Source organism: Ostrea edulis, chromosome 7 (genome assembly GCF_947568905.1).
Source record: "Ostrea edulis chromosome 7, xbOstEdul1.1, whole genome shotgun sequence".
Lineage (NCBI taxonomy): Eukaryota > Metazoa > Mollusca > Bivalvia > Ostreida > Ostreidae > Ostrea > Ostrea edulis.
In genome coordinates, this window is record NC_079170.1 from 55,999,419 (window position 1) to 56,018,493 (window position 19,075).

The 19,075-nt window shown below is 35.7% G+C and overlaps 1 protein-coding gene across 2 annotated transcripts in view; it reads left to right on the plus strand.

Moving 5' to 3' along the window:
- LOC125653308 (neuroglian-like) overlaps positions 1 to 19,075 on the plus strand; it is a 135,278-nt gene that overhangs the window by 97,578 nt on the left and 18,625 nt on the right. For both annotated transcript variants that reach the window (XM_048882717.2, XM_048882718.2), the window contains exons 22-23: positions 663 to 797; positions 7,833 to 7,911. In XM_048882717.2, the coding sequence (XP_048738674.2) occupies positions 663 to 797; positions 7,833 to 7,911 (214 nt within the window). The remainder of the gene's footprint in view (positions 1 to 662; positions 798 to 7,832; positions 7,912 to 19,075) is intronic.

Consider the following 19,075-nt stretch of genomic DNA (forward strand, 5'->3'; position numbering starts at 1 on the left):
TGTACCATTTGCGGTACTCTTGTTAGATTTCTTATGGCAAGAAATTTCATTTCATACCATGATGTTTGACCATGTGACTATGGCCTTGGAGTTTGTCCCAAATGTTAAAATTTGAATCATGCTCATAACTTTTTGAATGGTAAGTGATACATCTTTCATATATGCATTCCTTAATTGTGACAAGACCTTTCTTTTGGTACCAAAATGTTTGACCTTATGACAAAACCTTACATTTCATACCATGAGTTTTTATTTTGTGATATCGTATTATGGTTATATTTTGACCCTATGGGGTTAGGTTGAGGCCACAATATGGGGTCAGAATTTTTCATGGGAAGAAAGATTGCAAAAATCTTTTGAAAATCACAATAGCTGAACAAGAACGGGTCCAAGGTATGAGCAATGTGGCCCACGGGCCTGTTGTAGCGTGGACTGCTGGCCTCTACCCAAATGTGAAAATAAAATGCATTTAGGGATTCAGGGATAGCTCATATATATTGAAAATGAATATGTATCTAATTAATTCTGAATATTTAGAAGAGAATTGGACACACTGATGCAATTCCTACAAAGTTTTTATGGTAATTGACAAGAATCACCATGTTCATTAATTAGTTTCCCATATTAAGTCTTTTTTGTAATTAAATGTTTTCTTTTTTCAGCACTGACCAGGGAAAATGATGCAATCTTCAAGGCTACTTGGTTCATAATTGTGATGGTGGCCATAGCAATTTTGATTTTAGTAATCATCATAGTGTGTTTACTTCTCAAAAGAAACAGAGGGGACAAATATAATGGTTTGTTCTTTATTTGTATTTGTAGTCTCAGCATTTTCATATTTTGTGTATGCTAGTCTTTTAGTGGGTCATAATGTGAACTATACTGTTTGGTATAATTTAGATGTGGAATGCAAAATGCTGCATTTATTGCTGGGGTATAAGCTGCCAAAGTCATGTTAGCCGATCATTACCAAATTAACTGAAACAGTACACAAAAATCATCACTAACATTAAAATCCATATATCTTGCAATCTTTCGTTGTAATTTTGACATTAGAATTTCTTTTTGCTTACCGTATTTTGCCGAATATAATACGCAGTGGTGTTTAATACGCACCCCCCACTTTGAGCCTAAAAGTTGGTGAAAAAACGCACTTCGAGTGTATAATACGCAGCAAAAATTTTGACCAAGCGGTAATCTTTATTTTATACTTGGTGTTAATTTTCACTTAATATTTTTGCAGAAATAATGAATTCTAAACAATGCACAATAATTTGCAAACTTTTTGAGATGAGGTCTACATCGCGGTAATCTTCAATGAGAATCTTCAGGGAATTATCAACCCGGACAAGCCTGTTCATTTCAGCAAAGCACGAGATTTTGTAGCATTAAAGTCTTAACTGACTCGATATTTCCTTTGTTGAAACTTAAAATCAATCAAATAGCCGATGTTATAAAAATAAAATTAAACAATTAAACTATCGCTTATTTTACTGTAATCAACACACCATGGTAGGTACAAAGATGCAAATTATCAACTCCTCGTTAACTACGATGACTATTAAAATGTGTGGAAAAAAATTTTGTTAGGTATTTCTTTACCCGGAGGGGGTATCTAACAAAAGCAGTGTACACAACAATGGCTTCGTAAAACACACGCTTTTACGCAAGAATAGTTATTTCAAAGATTCAAATAAGTATTTCATTAAAAATTAGGCCTATTCATAAAACTTACAGTAAACAAACTTTTAGCAAGTGACAAAATTATTTTCCAACAATTTTAGCACGTGTCAAGGCATTATTGTGTACACATGCTTTCAATAATGGCGGCATGCGATGTAATGAATAGTCAGATCCAATGCAATTTGATTGGCTGTTTGTTTCATGATAATTGAATTATTTAGATATTGTAAGTATATATATCACATTTTCTGCAATTTTACGTTTCTGTAGTAATTTTCTTGAGGTCGAATTTTCTACTTAATAAATAGGTGAACGTGAAAAGGCGTACAGTATCCGAAGCCTTGGTCTTTGAGTGAAATATTACACTACTTAATCGCCGAGTTTCATCTGGAAAAAAAGGTCAAAAACCTATTGTGGTATATAATACGCACCCCTTTCTGGCACAAAAATATTCTCTAAAAAAAGTGCGTATTATATTCGGCAAAATACGGTATATAGAATCAGTGGCTGAACATTATTTTATTGAATTAGATAATTTATTTTGGAGATGTTTTACATAATTTTCATAAATTGCAATTGGAGGTTTTTTTGGTGGTTAAAAAATACCCCAAAAAATAGTAAAAAATACTCTCATACTTATTTTTCTTCTTTCTTGATGCATTTCCGCATTTTAATGAACGTTCAGAATTAAAAAGTTTTTACATCTTGTTTACAGCTCATAATTATACACACACTGCTGACATTAGTCCTCTCGTGAACTAAGGAAGTGAAAACAAACCTGATAGAATTGTCATAGCTGAAAATTATCAAATATATTATCATACTTCAATGTAAAATTTCTGTACAACATTTTATCATGACAGTCAATGTGCAAGAGAGAATAAACTTCACATTTCTTTTAAGCATCATATTTTTTCATCATATTCCACCCCTTTGGGAGCCTTGAGCATTTTCAAAAAAGTTTGCATCAAGGTAAACACAGTATATTGAGATCTCACAATACGTTCAACTCATTCCCTGTTAGTGAACTCGTACTTCGTAAGATGCAAAAGGAATTTGTTTACATGCAGGGTGGGATTACAGGTTTCTAATGACACAGTTTAATCACCTGATTTTGGTTGATACAGAAAACATAAATATAATCAGCTTTCAGAGAGAAAGGAAACATAAGAAGTGGTTATCACATTACTTTATTTCATTACTTATATATTCTAATATGTTTATGGTACAGTTGTTAGGTTGAGCTCAGCTACATTTACACAACCATACATGTGTGGGTTCAGGATTTTATATTATCCACCTAAAATGGGATGTATTATGGTATGGCATTCATGTCTGTCCATGTTCAGTTTGCTTATTAGCTCACCTGAGCTGAAAGCACAAGTGAACTTTTCTGATCACCCATTGTCCATCCTCTGTCCATCTGTCTGTAAATTTTTCATACTTTCGACTTCTTCTCCAGAACCACTGGGCCAATTTCAACCAATCTTGGTACATGTACAAATTATTCTTGGGTGAAGAGGATTCAAGTTTGTTCAAATGAAGGGCCTTGTCCCCTTCAAAATAGGATGGGGTCATTTAGAAATCTTCTCAAGAACCACTGAGCCAAAAAAGGTGAAAGAGGTATAGCGCACTTGGTATGCAATTTCGCCTACATAAATACCTTTTTCTTGAATATCATTTTTTACAAATATTCTGCAATACAATGTCAGTTTATACTTGTGTTTACCCAAATTACTTAATAAAGATATCGATATGTTGATAGTATATTTATTTGACAAGCATAAACATCACCGTGATTATATAGAGTATATAGTAGATGTAACGTAATGGGCATAAAAAATTGCAAACTGTTGTAAAAGTCCACCTTAAACCAGAAATAAAACACTGAAGTTGTTTTACCTGCTTATGACTGTATATAAGTCCGTTTGAGGAAATTTGGTTTAAGGTGGCCCTCTTGTTGAAAATGGATAAAATATGAAAAAATCGTTCTCAAAATTTACCTTAAGATTTAGCAGCCTGTCAAAAGTTAAACCTTTAAACTTACATGTACAAGCCAGGGTTTAGGTGCTCGGTAATCTTACACTTAAACCATACATTCCCCGAGTTCAAATCCAATATTTTTCCATCTATTTTTTTTTTTTTTTTTTGCTTTTCATTTTTTGGGGTCGTTTTCTTGAAGGGGGGGGGGGGGGGTAAATGTGATACATATATTATAACAAATATTAGTCATTTTCATCATAACTTCTAATATTTGCAAGTTACGACTTAAAGAAAGGAAATTTATTCCGAGATCATTGTAGTTCCGCTTGTTTACACTAACATGTTCCTGTGTGCACAGGAATTTCAAACCGTAATGTGGCTGACGAAAAGCTAAACAAATACTACAGGAAAAAGGGCACAAATACACAGCATGTAATAAGTAAAAATAAGTCAAGGGAGGAAAAGAACTGTTATACAGTTTGACTTCTCAACAACAAAAAATAAACAAACAAACAAAATAAAAACTCATGTAGCAACTGTCATATGATATTTAGGCAAACACTCAAATTATCAACCAAAGGCAAATGAACTGATGACATCTATTAAAGGCGCTGCAGTCATGTCAGAACAGTGAGTTAAGTAATGCCATATGTAAAAGGGTTGTTGTGTAATATGAATGCACAGGTCTATGAAAATATTGTACTGTTCATCATTCCAAATAGGGAAATGGTTTATTAAGTAAAGAACAACTCGTGTAAATGTCAGTAATGCTAAACTGCGGCAGTTATTTATCTTGGTTAACGAAACATCAAAAACGTTGGCCTTATATTTAAATATAACACGCCAGTCTATTATTGGAAACCGGTGTTTTCCATTTAGATTTCTGAGTCGGCCGTATCGTCAGCAAATGCGCTATACCTCTTTACATGAAAGCTTCTTGACATAGTGAAGATTCAAGTTTGTTAAAATCATGACCCCCGGGGGTTAGGGTGAGGCCACAATAGGGAATCAAATTTTTTGCATGCAAATAAATAGGGAAAACCTTCTTATAAGAACCACTAAGCTATAGGAGTGAAGATTTACCTGAAAGCATCCTGGTATAAAGTAGGTTCTCGTTTTATATGCGGATATATAGGAAAATCATCTTCTCCAGAACTAATGGGTCAATTTCAACCAAATTTGGTACAAATCATCCTTGGATGAAGGGGATTCAAGTTTGTTCAAATGAAGGGCCATTCCCCCTTCAAAGGGGAGATAATCACAAAAATGCAAAAATAGGGTTGGGTCATTTAAGAATCTTCTTCTCAAGAACCACTGGGCCAGAAAAGCTTAAATTTACAAGCAAGTTTCTTCACATAGTGAAATTTACTTGAAAACTTCTTGACAGAGTGAAGATTCAAGTTTGTAAACATCATGACCCCCAGGGGTAGGTTGGGGCCACAATAGGGGATCAAAGATTTACATGCAAATGTATAGGTAAAATCTTTAAATGTCTTTTTCTCAAGAACCATTAGTCCATAAGAGTGGAAATTTACCTGAAAGCTTCCTGGTATAAAGTAGATTCAAGTTTGTTCAGATCATGGCTCCTAGGGGTAGGATGGGGCCACAATAGGGGATCAAAATTTTACATACAAATATATATTGAAAATCTTTTAAAATCTTCTCAAGAACCACTGGGCCAGAAAAGTTTATATTTACAAGAAAGCTTCCTGGTGTAGTGCAGATTCAAGTTTGTAAAAGTCATGGCCTTCGGGGGTAGTTTGGGGCCACAATAGGGACTAACGTTTTACATGCAAATACCCGGTATATATGGAAAGTCTTCAGATATAGGCCAAGGTGACTCAGGTGAGCGATGTGGCCCATGGGCCTCTTGTTCATGTCCAGCTCATGACTTAAATACTATGAGACTTAAAATCATCAAATTTTGTCAGTTAAACTTTTTGAGTAGAAAGTGGATTGCTTCTTAAAGTTATGTCACTGTGACCTTTAACTAAGACAATATGGCATTTTTATAATTATAGTAATCAAACTCAAAATTTTCAAATTTAGGATATATTACATGTTTATGAATTGAATTTTAAAAATAGAGTTCTGAATGAGACTGATAAAAACTACTAAAGCAATGAATTATATTTTTTGAAAGATGTAGTTACATAACTGCAGTGGTGTGTGCATGTATACAAATTAAGCGTTAGCGCTTATGAAGATTTTTTCGCAAACACCATTGCAGTTATTAGACTACTTATTTCAAAAATGATAATTCATTGCCTATATTTACATTTTTGAAACCTTTTTTTATGTGTGCATTTTTTATTTATATCTTAAATCTCCCGCCTAATTCTTTGAGTAAGTAGCAATTAATGGAACAGCCATGGAAAGTAAAGTGTGATGTCATAACGTAAAAGAAAAGAGTGTGGTATGCTGAAAAAATATAATAGTCCAATTCTTGAATTGATTTTCAATTAAATATCACAAACATCAACTTATTAACCAAGTTATACAATCTCAACTGGGTTATCTATCTAATTGTACACAGCTTAGGTATAGGTGCTTGTCAGCCATGTTGTCTCTGAGAAATTGAAAGTACAATTATTGCTCTAAAGAAGAATTGTTAAAAAAATCCCGCACTTGGATTAATTTCTTGTTATTGTTTTGTGTTATTGACCACCTTTATAGTACGTGGTAAGATAAACTTCTCTGGTATCGAATGAGGTGCACTTGTGTTGTCTGAGACGGGAATGGACAACAAAGCTTTGTTTTCATTCTACACACATGCGGTCTAGCACAGGAACTGGTAATTTTGTCTGTAATAATGATAGTAGGGGTCTATAACATATCATGTCTTATTAAGAAGTAATAATAATTTTATTAAGAGGTAGTATGGTATAGACCCCTATTATTATTACAAAATCAACAGTTCCTTTGGGCCGAGATGCTAGATGCAGATGACATGCTCGACAGTGTTCATACGCCTAACAGATTTATAGTGATTCGGTCTTTGCATTTATAAACAAATATCCTTCAAAACTCTGTAATGCATTTTAACACAGTATTAAAGAGTAAATATAAATATATGTGTATGAACAACAAATCATCAAACTAATTGGATACCAGTAAACATGGTGACTTGACAGCAATGTTTTAGGTCACAGTTCAAGGTCAAACAACATATGTACATTCTCTTGAATTAAATCAGTCAATTAATGGCGGTGCCGGTAGGAGACATGTATTGCTTATATGCAATACTCTCAGAATGATTGTTCAAGAAGTGTTTTGCATTAGAAGTGAAAATTACAGATCTTTCAGATTAATAATGAAAATTGACATAAACTGAAGTCCCCTGTCACTATTGGTGATGGCCAAATTAACTAGATGCTGTTGTAGGCTTGTGAAGTGTTTGCCTTTATATATATATACTCTCCAACGTACTTATGTAACTAGCAAAGAAGCCATAGTAGTAATGCCATATAACATACCCTGTGCCATATGTATTCTTGCTGCATAGATGTCAAGATGTATTGAGTATTTTGTTGGGCAAGTGCCCTGGGGTCATCCCAAACCCTATTTCATAATTGTTATTCCTAAACCATATGAATTCCTGCTGCACATATCAAGATGCATTGAGTATCTGATGGGCAAGTGCCCTTGGGTCATCCTAAATTCTATCATATTTAGCACACCTGAGCTGAAAGCTCAAGTGAGCTTTTCTGATTGCCTGTTGTTAGTCGTCTGTCTGTCCGTCTTTAAACTTTTTATATTTTCGACTTCTTCTCCAGAACCACTGGGCCAATTTCAAACAAACTTGGCAAGTGCATCCTTGGGTGAAGGGCTTTCAAGTTTGTTCAAATGAAGGTGGACGGACCAGGGTAACAACAATATACCCAAACTTTCTTTAGAAGGTGCAGGTATTAAAACCCACACTGCTAAATGGATCTAGTCATATTGTAGTATACTTTTAAATTTGTGACGCAAAACAATGAAGCTAATGTCCTCTCAGTATGAGTGAAAGATTCTCAAAGGGTTATAAAATTCCAAACAAACAACCAACTAACTTGCCGAAATTTTTCTTATACAATATGTTTGTACAGTGTATTTAGGATTCTGGAATGAATAGTAAATAAGTTTCAATATGATCCCTTCCTGACCAATTTAAATATATTTTCTAGTACAAGAGAGAGAAAATCTACATGGTATAAAAAATGAAGAAATGAAGAAACCCTTACCCATGGGAGATTTTGATGAAAAGTAAGTATTAATGTACAATAATATACAGCTCACCTGAGCATTAGGCTTAAACGAGCTTCTCTGATCAAATTCGTCCATCTTTGCTATTAACGTTTCATATTTTTACTTCTGCTTTTGAAGTATTAGCCCAATTTCAATCAAAGTTTGAACAAAATTTTGGTGTTGCCTTTGAAGCTTAGTGACACTAAGGGATTAATACAATCCTTCATTAGTATGAGTGTATTGTATAGGGAGATTCCACCAAGGGGACAAGAGTCTAGGACAAGGCTTTGCTATTGCAAGTGGTCTACATCTATCGTCATCTGCTGCACATTAACAATTGAATATTTTTAACTTCTTCTTGATAACTACCATTCCAATTCTTTTCAAATTTGGTATGAACATCTTTGGGACAAGGAGGACATATAAATTGTAAATTTCAGGACTCCTGCTTCTGCCCCCCCTCCCCCCCCCCCCAGGACCTTAGGGGTGGGGCAAAAGGGCAAAAACTGCCAAAATTAACCAATTTTCAAAAATCTTCTCAACAACTGCATATCTTTAAGAAAAACTAAATGTATAGTGATATAAAGCAGGAAGGTCTCTACCAAAATTGTAAATTTCATGATCCCCGGGGTAGAGGTTGTGATACCAGGGCAGGGTTAAGCTTGGTATATATAGTGTATACACATGCATACATGTGTAAAACATGTAAATTATATCTCATGCATTAATGCTATTGATACTAAATTGAAACTAAATGGATATTTAGAAGGAGTAGGTAGTCCTGTTTCAGGGTGAAGCCAAAATTATTATAGTGATAATTGTCTTTATCATTTGAAGGACTTTTTAGCTCACCTGAACCGAAGGTTCAAGTGAGCTATTCTGATCACATTTTGTCCGGCGTCCGTCTGTCTGTAAACTTTTCACATTTTCGACTTCTTCTCCAGAACCACTGGGCCAATTTCAACCTAACTTGGCCAAAAGCATCCTTGGGTAAAGGGCTTTCAAGTTTGTTCAAATGAAGGGCCATGTCCCTTTCAAAGGGGAGATAATCACAAAAATGCAAAAATAGGGTGGGGTCATTTAAAAATCTTCTTCTCAAGAACCACTGGGCCAGAAGAGCTGAAATTTACCTGAAAGCTTCCTGACATATTGCAGATTCAAGTTTGTTCAAATCATGGCCCCCGGTGATAAGATGGGGCCCAAGGGGGGGGATCAAAGTTTTACACACAAATATATAGGGAAAAACTTTAAAAATCTTCTTCTCAAGAACCACTAAGCCAGAAAAGCTGAGATTTACATGAAAGCTTCCTGACATAATGCAGATTCAAGTTTGTTCAAATCATGGGCCCCTGGGGTTGGATGGGGCCACAATAGGGGATCAAAGTTTTACATACAAATATATAGGAAAAATCTTTAAAAATCTTCTTCTCAAGAACCACTGAGTCAGAAAATCTGATTTTTACATGAAAACTTTCTGACATAGTGCAGATTCAAGTTTGTTCAAATCATGGCCCCCGTGGATAGGATGGGGCCCCAAGGGAGGGATCAAAGTTTTGCACACAAATATATAGGGAAAAACTTTAAAAATCTTCTTCTCAAGAACCACTAAGCCAGAAAAGCTGAGATTTACATGAAAGCTTCCTGACATAATGCAGATTCAAGTTTGTTCAAATCATGGGCCCCTGGGGTTGGATGGGGCCACAATAGGGGATCAAAGTTTTACATACAAATATATAGGAAAAATCTTTAAAAATCTTCTCAAGAACCACTGAGCCAGAAAAGCTGATTTTTACATGAAAACTTTCTGACATAGTGCAGATTCAAGTTTGTTCAAATCATGGCCCCCGGGGATAAGATGGGGCCCCAAGGGGGGATCAAAGTTTTACACACAAATATATCGGGAAAAACTTTAAAAATCTCCTTCTCAAGAACCACTAAGCCAGAAAAGCTGATTTTTACATGAAAACTTTCTGACATAGTGCAGATTCAAGTTTGTTCAAATCATGGCCTCCGGGGATAAGATGGGGCCCCAAGGGGGGGATCAAAGTTTTACACACAAATATATAGGGAAAATCTTCTTCTCAAGAACCACTGAGCCAGAAAAGCTGATTTTTACATGAAAACTTTCTGACATAGTACAAATTCAAGTTTCTTCAAATCATAGGCTCCGGGGGTAGGATGGGGCCACAAGGGGGATCAAAGTTTTACATACAAATATATAGTTAAAATCTTTTTCTCAATAACCACTGAGTCAGAAAAGCGGATATTTACAAGAAAACTTTCTGACATAGTGCAGATTCAAGTTTGTTCAAATCATGGCCTCCGGGGATAAGATGGGGCCCCAAGGGGGGGATCAAAGTTTTACACACAAATATATAGGGAAAATCTTCTTCTCAAGAACCACTGAGCCAGAAAAGCTGATTTTTACATGAAAACTTTCTGACATAGTACAAATTCAAGTTTCTTCAAATCATAGGCTCCGGGGGTAGGATGGGGCCACAAGGGGGATCAAAGTTTTACATACAAATATATAGTTAAAATCTTTTTCTCAATAACCACTGAGTCAGAAAAGCGGATATTTACAAGAAAACTTTCTGACATAGTGCAGATTCAAGTTTGTTCAAATCATGGCCTCCGGGGATAAGATGGGGCCCCAAGGGGGGGATCAAAGTTTTACACACAAATATATAGGGAAAATCTTCTTCTCAAGAACCACTGAGCCAGAAAAGCTGATTTTTACATGAAAACTTTCTGACATAGTACAAATTCAAGTTTCTTCAAATCATAGGCTCCGGGGGTAGGATGGGGCCACAAGGGGGATCAAAGTTTTACATACAAATATATAGTTAAAATCTTTTTCTCAATAACCACTGAGTCAGAAAAGCGGATATTTACAAGAAAACTTTCTGACATAGTGCAGATTCAAGTTTGTTCAAATCATGGTCCCCGGGGGGTAGGATGGGGCCACAAGTGGGGGGGGGGGGGTCAAAGTTTTACATACAAATATAGAAAAAAGCTTTAAAAGAACCATTGGGCCAAAGAAGTTGACATTTACATGAAAGCTTTTTGACATAGTGTAGATTCAAGTTTGCAAAGGGTAGTTTGGGCCATAATAGGGACCAAGGTTTTACATGCAAATATATATGGAAAGTCTTCAGATATGGGCCAAGGTGACTCAGATGAGCGATGTGGCCCATGGGCCTCTTGTTAAAGTTTACTGATACTATATAAAAACTAAATGCATATTTAGGAAAATCAGAAAAGGATGTACAAAAGATGGTGAATTTCACAACACCAAGATTTTGACTTTAGGGTGGGTCCAAATTAGTGATATCGTTTAATGATAATACATATATTATGTAAAGCCTTTCATCAGTGTATGCACTTTTGAGGGCAGTGAATTTTTAAGAACACATCTTGTTTTATACTGTTGCTGAACATTAGAATTTAGCTTAGATATTCAGAACAGGAATTTTTTTCTAGATTTCTTAGCCCATGGAAGTAGTGATACTTTTTCACTAGTATTCAGGTGACCGATAAGGCCTGTGGGCCTCTTGTTGTAATCAACTCCTCTTACAGCATTTATTTGACATCCTACAGACCTTGTACAGCTGTTATGTGCACGTGTCTTTATGGAAGTGATCGGACATTCTTTAAAAAATTGACATGTAGTTGAACTTTTTAACATTTTTTAAGCATGGTACTTGCTTTGTGTAACCAACTCCTCTATAACGTATTTTAAAGCAAGCCGGCCATTTCTGTTTTTGATTTTGTTGAAGTTAAGGCCACAGTTTTTTAATTTCTTGGTTTTAGGATTTTTTTAAAAAAAAAGATTAGAGTCAATCGGGAGAAAAATAATAAAAGTAAAAGAAAGATTTTTATGCCCCACCATTAATATGGCCGGGGCGTATAGTGTTTGTCATGTCTCTCTTCCATCCGTCTTCTGTCTGTCCTTCTGTCATACTTTGTGTTTAGCTCAGTTTCAAAGAAACAATTCAAGATATTTTCATCAAACATTACATGCTGATACATATTGGTATCATCTATTCAACTGCATCATTTTTTTTTTTACCTTGACCTTTCCTGTGACCTTGACCTCACTTTTCCATATTTGGTGTTTACCGGTAGATCAGTTTCAAAGCAACTATTGACAATATTATTATGAAAACTCTTACACTGATACATATTAGTGGTAGCTATTCAACTGTAGCATTATTTTATGAACTTGACCTTCCCTGCAACCTTGACCTCACTATTTCCTATTTTGGTGTTTAGCTCAGTTTCAAAGCAATTAATGAAGATATTTTTTTTTTCCTTTCTGAATATGGCCAGGGCATATAGTAGAGGAGCAGATTTACAAGTCAAATTTTAATTAAATTGGTGTTTGTCATGGCAGTTTATGATATCCATGTATGTAAATGAGGATCAACACTTCATGCAAGTATAATATTTTTATGCCCCCAAGATCGAAGATCGGGGGACATATTGTTTTTGTCCTTTCTGTCATTCTGTAATTCTGTCTGAAACTTTAACCTTGTTAATAACTTTTGAACAGTAAGTGCTACAGCTTTGATATTTCACATGAGTATTTTTTGTGACAAGACCTTTCCGTCGGTACTAACATTTTTGACCCGGTGACCTTGTCCTTGGAGTTTCACCTACTTTTTGAAAACTTTAACCTTGCTAATAACTTTTGAACAGAAAGGTGCTAGAGCTTTGATATTTCACATGAGTATTCCTTGTGACAAGACCTTTCCGTGGGTACCCATATGTTTGACCCTGTGACCTTGAAGTTTGACCTTCTTTTTGAAAACTTTAACCTTGCTAATAACTTTTGAACAGTAAGAGATAGAGCTTTGATATTTCACATGAGTATTCCTTGAGGAGAGTTCCAGGAGTTGGAAACCAACAGCCCCCCCCCCCCCTCCCCTGTCAGAAGATTGTGGTAAAAATAACCTTTGAGGGTGGAAACCCCACCCTTTGAAACCAAAATTAATGGTAGAACCCTCCCCCATCCTGCAAGGCAGTGTAATTGCGTACTTTTATCAACATATCCACTAGTTTAAAAAAAAAACCATTCCCAATATCCAAATTAATAATCAATATTATTAATTACATTTTTCGTGTTTCTGCTTAGCGTTTCATCTAATAAATTCTGTATTTCATCATCAGTTAAATCAGTGAACCTCACCATTACGTAAACAAAGTAGCAGACCGAGAATCATGTGACTTACATAGCCAATAGAAATAGGGCAGACTATTGCCCAGTCAACAGTTTGTAAACTGTTGACCGGTCAATAGACCACAAGTATGAGAATTAGTTTAACAGTTAAAATTTTGGTTCTAAATCGTATTAATTTTATATAGGCAAAAAATGAAGGTGTATAACAATGTTCACAGCATGGATGCAACAATCAACCTTAATCACTTAGGGAATGGATACTCTTACATGTATTTGGGGGTCACAAAACTTGCTACTTGATAAAACAATATGAAGAATATTTCTTCTTCAAAAATAAAAAAAATATGAAAGTAATGAAGTGGAATTAAATCAGATAATACTTAAGCTTAAAATGTCTTACCTTTTTTATATATTGATGCATGGTTTTTTGAAAAGGTAAAACAGTACAAGTGCAGCCAAATTGCAGCACATAAACAACACATGCAGTTTCCTACCTAAAGAAAGTTTTTGTACAGATGCTGTACATAATTACCATATACTACTTGGCTGTACACTATCCCATATTGCGCTACAGTTGTACTTCATATTTGCAATGCAAATGAAGTAAACTTGCAGCGCCAATGCAGCATATTGTAATTTTCAGGACTCCTGCACCCCTGGGGCCTTGGGGGCAGGCAAAAACTGCTCAAAATTTACCAATTTTCAAAAAATTTCTCTATAACTGCATGCATAGTAATGTAGAGCAGGAAGGCCTCTACCAAAATTATAAATTTCATAATCCTTGCGGTAGAGGTTCTGACTCCAGGTTGGGCCAAACTTGGTATATAGTGTGTATGTGTAAAACATTTAAATAACATTTTCTTTAATGCAATTGATACTAAATTGAAACTAAATGGATATTTAGAATGTGCTGGTAGTTCTTTACCAAAATTCTGGTTAGGGATTTTGGTATCAGGGTGGGTCCAAAGTGGTCAGTGCATGATTAAATGTGTTAACAAATGAATTTTTTAACTTTTTGATAACTGCTATTCCAATTCTTTTCAAATTTGGTATCAAGCATCTTTGGGACAAGGGGGACATATAATGTAATTCTCAGGACTCCTGCATCCTCAGGGCCTTAGGGATGGGGCGCAGACTGCCAAAAATTGACCAATTTCAAACATCTTCTTCTCTACAACTGCATATCTTTAAAAAAGTAAATGCATATAGTTATGTAGAGCAGGAAGGCCTCTACCAAAACTGTAAATTTCATATCCCCTGATTCCAGGGCAGGGCAAATCTTGATATATATATATAGCATGCATATGTAAAACATTTAAATAATATCTTCTTTAATGCTAATGACACTAATGTAAATTGAAACTAAATTGATATTTAGAAGGAGTATAATTTACCAAAATTGTAAATTTCGTGATCCCAGGGTTTTGGTTTCAGGATGGGACCAAAATTATTACAATGATTATTTTTTTTTTATCATTTGAAAGATTTCTTGAAGTTTGCTGATGCAGTTTAAAAACTAGATGTGTATTTAGGAAAAGCAGAAAAGTATATACCAAAATTGTGAATTTTGCAACCCCAGGATTTTGAATCTTAAGGACTGGTCCAAATTAGTCATATAATGTTAATATTGCATATTTTATACTATGTAAATAAAGTCTTTTCTTTTAGGGGCATTTTGGTTTTAAGAACACATTGTAATTGTTTTATTATTATACCCACTGAACGAAGTTCTGGGGGGTATATAGGAATCACTCTGTCTGTCCGTCCGTCCGTCCGTCTGTCTGTCTGTGCAGATTCATGTCCGGGCCATAACTTCTTTGTTCTTTGACTTAGGCATACCATATTTGGCACACAGGTAGATCACCATGAGACGATGTGTCAAGTATCTTCATGACCTCTATATGACCTTGACCCTTGACCTCAAGGTCAAAATTAAAGGTTTTTTTTTACAATGGATTCGTGTCCGGGCCATAACTTTTTTGTTCTTTGACATAGGCATACCATATTTGACACATGAGCGTATCACCATGAGACGATGTGTCATGTACATTCATGACCTCTTTATGACCTTGACCTTTGATCTCAAGGTCAAAATTATAGGTTTATGCCATGGATTTATGTTCGGACTATATCTTCCATTTTCTTCTACAAATGCATACCATATTTTTACACTCAGGAAAGAGGTAATTTATACCTATTAACAACACCCTTTGGGAGATTGGGGTAAGTGGGGGGTATTCTTAGTGAGCATTGCTCACAGTACATCTTGTTAGAAGTTAGCTTAGATATGCAGAACAGGAATTTTTTTTTTAGATTTCATGGTCCTTCAAGGACTAGTGATACTTTTAACTAATACTCAGGTGAATGATAAGGCCTGTGCAGGGCTTATTGTTTGATATAATAACTACATTAAGATTAGGTACATCTAATCATAAAGGGAAAAAAATGTACACAGTACTTAATCAGTGACTTAAATCAGATCCTATATGTATGATCTGCTCATGTAGATCGCTACACTAGAATCTGTCATAACCCCATAGAGGGTCATGTCCACATGACAATTCATTAAGCCAATCAAATTCACCTTGTCAGATCATAACAGCGATATTTTTCCCCTTGTGTCAATATTTATGTTAGAGATCTGTTAAAGATTTTTACCCCATTTTCAACATCAATCATGTGTTATGAGTTATACAAAAGTAGATCTACTATGGCAGTTGGCCTTGCAAAGATCATTTTCTACAATGAGTCATCTTTTATTTAGCATTGGAGCAGATCTACTATGAATGGTGATGGGCTGGTTGGCTTACTTTGCTGTTTATTCACAGGAATCAGACAGTTTCAATTTCAAGTATTCTCGATAGATTTGCTGATTCCAAGCATCACCGAATTGGACAGTTAAACTCTCAGAGAACATAACAATGATGTTAAATCAACTTTCCACATGTCTGTTCATCTTGCACACTGATGATATTTTTAACGCTAATAATTGCATGCGCTACATAACAGGTGGAATGAAATCTTTATTTATGACATCGGTGGAATTGACAAAATTGTGTGCAGAAAACGTATGATTTTTGCATTCAGTATAATTCCTAAAATCCATTTTCTGCCTCCTCCAACTAGGGCACAGCTCCCAGACCCCTTGCCTCACTTGTTATCAAAGGCAAGCTATGCCCCTGTACTTAATTGTGTTTCTCTTAAAGATGACTGGTTTCACTTTAATGAATCCTTTAAAAGCAGAAGGACTGTGAGCACTCCTGAGATCTAACTATAAAAATGTGTTGGTGGGTTTAATGTATGTTTTAAAATCCAGGATTTAATTTGTGTTTAATCAGTTATTTGGCATTGTTTTGTTATTTTATTTAACTTAAAGTTCAGCAGATGACAGTATAACATTATTGTTTTACGAGTGTTTACAGTGATGTGGGAGCGGGACCATAGCGCTGCTACACTAGGAACAATAACTTGTTGCTATCCTCCATTAGGTGATAAATTTTAACAATTCTTTAGATATAAGACATTGTTAGATTACATGTATTTTGTACAGAATGATTTAATGTGTTCTTGAAATCTCCATGAATGATGACTTAACATTTGAAGAAAGTGCGCACCATCTTTGAAACATCTTGGTGTTGATAACTGAAAAATCATAGGATATACGAGGGCGAGTCAATAAGTAACCAGCCTAACTTATTTCCGGTTGAGATCAACCTCTTCTTTTTCGATGTAATTGCCCTCTAGTGTGATGCACTTATACCAACGGTGTTCAAGTGCCATCAGCCCAGAACTGAAAAAGTCAGGGACCTTTTTATTGACTCACTCCTCAACTGCCTTCATGACTTTTTTGTCAAACCGGAAATGACGTCCACGGATATCCTTTTTATACACCCGTCAATTATGTTATGTTATGGCGCTGTCTGTCCTGCTGTCCGTCTGGGGTCATGTTTTCCTGGACTTTTTTCCATAACGCATGCATATGGTCACAATACCTCCCTCAAGAATTGTAAGGGTGAGTTTACATTTCAGCTGGATTGGTCCATCCTTGACCTACTCTAGGGCTATAAGTAGGTCAAACAGTTTTCCGGACTTTTTTTCCATTACAGATAAAGATATTGCCCTGAAATTTACACATAAGCTTCCTGTCAGAGGAATACAAGTTCAGTTTGCATTTCAGCTGAATTGGTCTGTCTGTCCATGACCTGGATTAGGACTAAAAGTAGGTCAAACAGTTTTCCGGGCTTTTTTTCATTACGAATACAGATATTGCCCTGATATTCAGTCAAAGGCTTCCTTTCGGAGGAATACAAGTTAAATTTGCATTTCAGCTGGATTGGCACACTATGACTTTAGGGGTAGAAGTAGGTCAAACAGTTTTCCAGATTTTTTTTTTTGGTATGGTCACAGGTATTGCTCTGAAATTTAGTCACAACCTCCCTTTCAGAGAAATGCATATTCAGTTCTCATTTCAAACATTTCAAGCTAATTGGTGCACCATGACCTACTTTAGGGCTAAAAGTAGATCAAATGGTTTCCTGGACTTTTTATCATCATAGATATTGCACTGACATTTTGTTTCAACCTCACTCTCAGAGAAATACATAATCAGTTCACATGTCAGATGGATTGGTGCACCATGACCCACTTTAAGGCTTTTATATTCAGAATGTGTGTTGTATCAATTCAGAGTGCACAATATGCTTCCAGGTTGAATTTCACTGTCCGACGGGCGTATATTGTACTGTTTGCAGTACTCTTGTTCAACTTTGGAAATAGGAAGAAGTCGCTTGGAGCTAGGTCAAGCGAATAGGCAGGATGTGGTATTAATTCATACCCGTTTCGCTCTAAAGCATTCATTCCAACTTTGCAAGTGTGGACTCTCGTGTAGTCCTGTTGCAGCAAAACACCTTTAGAGAGTTTACCTCGGCGTTTTTCACGGATGACTGTTTGCATAGTACACTCCAGTTATTGTACTTCGCTTGGGTAAAAAGTCCAAATAATAACGCCTTTTGCATCCCAAAATACTGTGGCCATCACCTTGCCAGCAGATGGTTGCGTCTTGAACATCTTTGGCTTCGGGGACCCAGGTCCTACCCACTGACAACTCTGAACTTTATTCTCTGGCTCATAATAATGAACCCAAGTCTCATCTCATCTACAGTCACCAGATGTAAAAGAAAATCATGTTTTGACCTAAAATGCTTCAACAAGATGCTGCATACTGATGCTCTGGTTACCATTTGTTCATTACTAAGGGATTTGGGGATCTAATGGGCTGTTAGCTTGTGCATACCTATATAAGGGATCATGTAAGATTGTTGAAATCCTACCATGTGAAATGCCTAATGCCTGCGCTATTTCTCCCACCTGAATTCACCTATCAGAGTATACCAGATCTCAAACTTTCTTACACATTTCTTTGTCGGTGGCATCCAATGGGCGTCCAGATCTGGCTTCATCTTCTAAAGATGTTCTACCGCATTTGAATTCTCCTTCCCAGAATTTAACCTGAGCATAAGATGGTGCTGAAGACCCATAAACATCGGCTAACTCACCGTGTACTTCCTTGCCTGTTTTACCTTTAAAATACAAGTACCGAATTATAGCACGGTACTCAACGTAAGATGAAAAGCATACCTTTGCATCACTAGCCATGTTTGACATTCAATATCTTATTAAAGAATGACTCAATACACGTGCAATTTTGTACCCATGCAGATATAAAACCTGTATTTGAAACAAGGCATGAAAATCATGACCATCTCGGTCAATCTGAAATGGGATAGGCTGGTTACTTATTGATTGGCACTGGTATATTTTTTTTAAAAATTGGCATTTCTACTTTACTCCCAATCAACGAATAATGCAACAATAATGATTAGATGCAAATATTCTCATGTTTTGTTGATTTATGATAGTTTGAACTACATGTATGACCTCTAAGGTCAAGGCAGGGTCACAACTTGAATTTAAAGATTTACATAGGCATATGTATGAAAA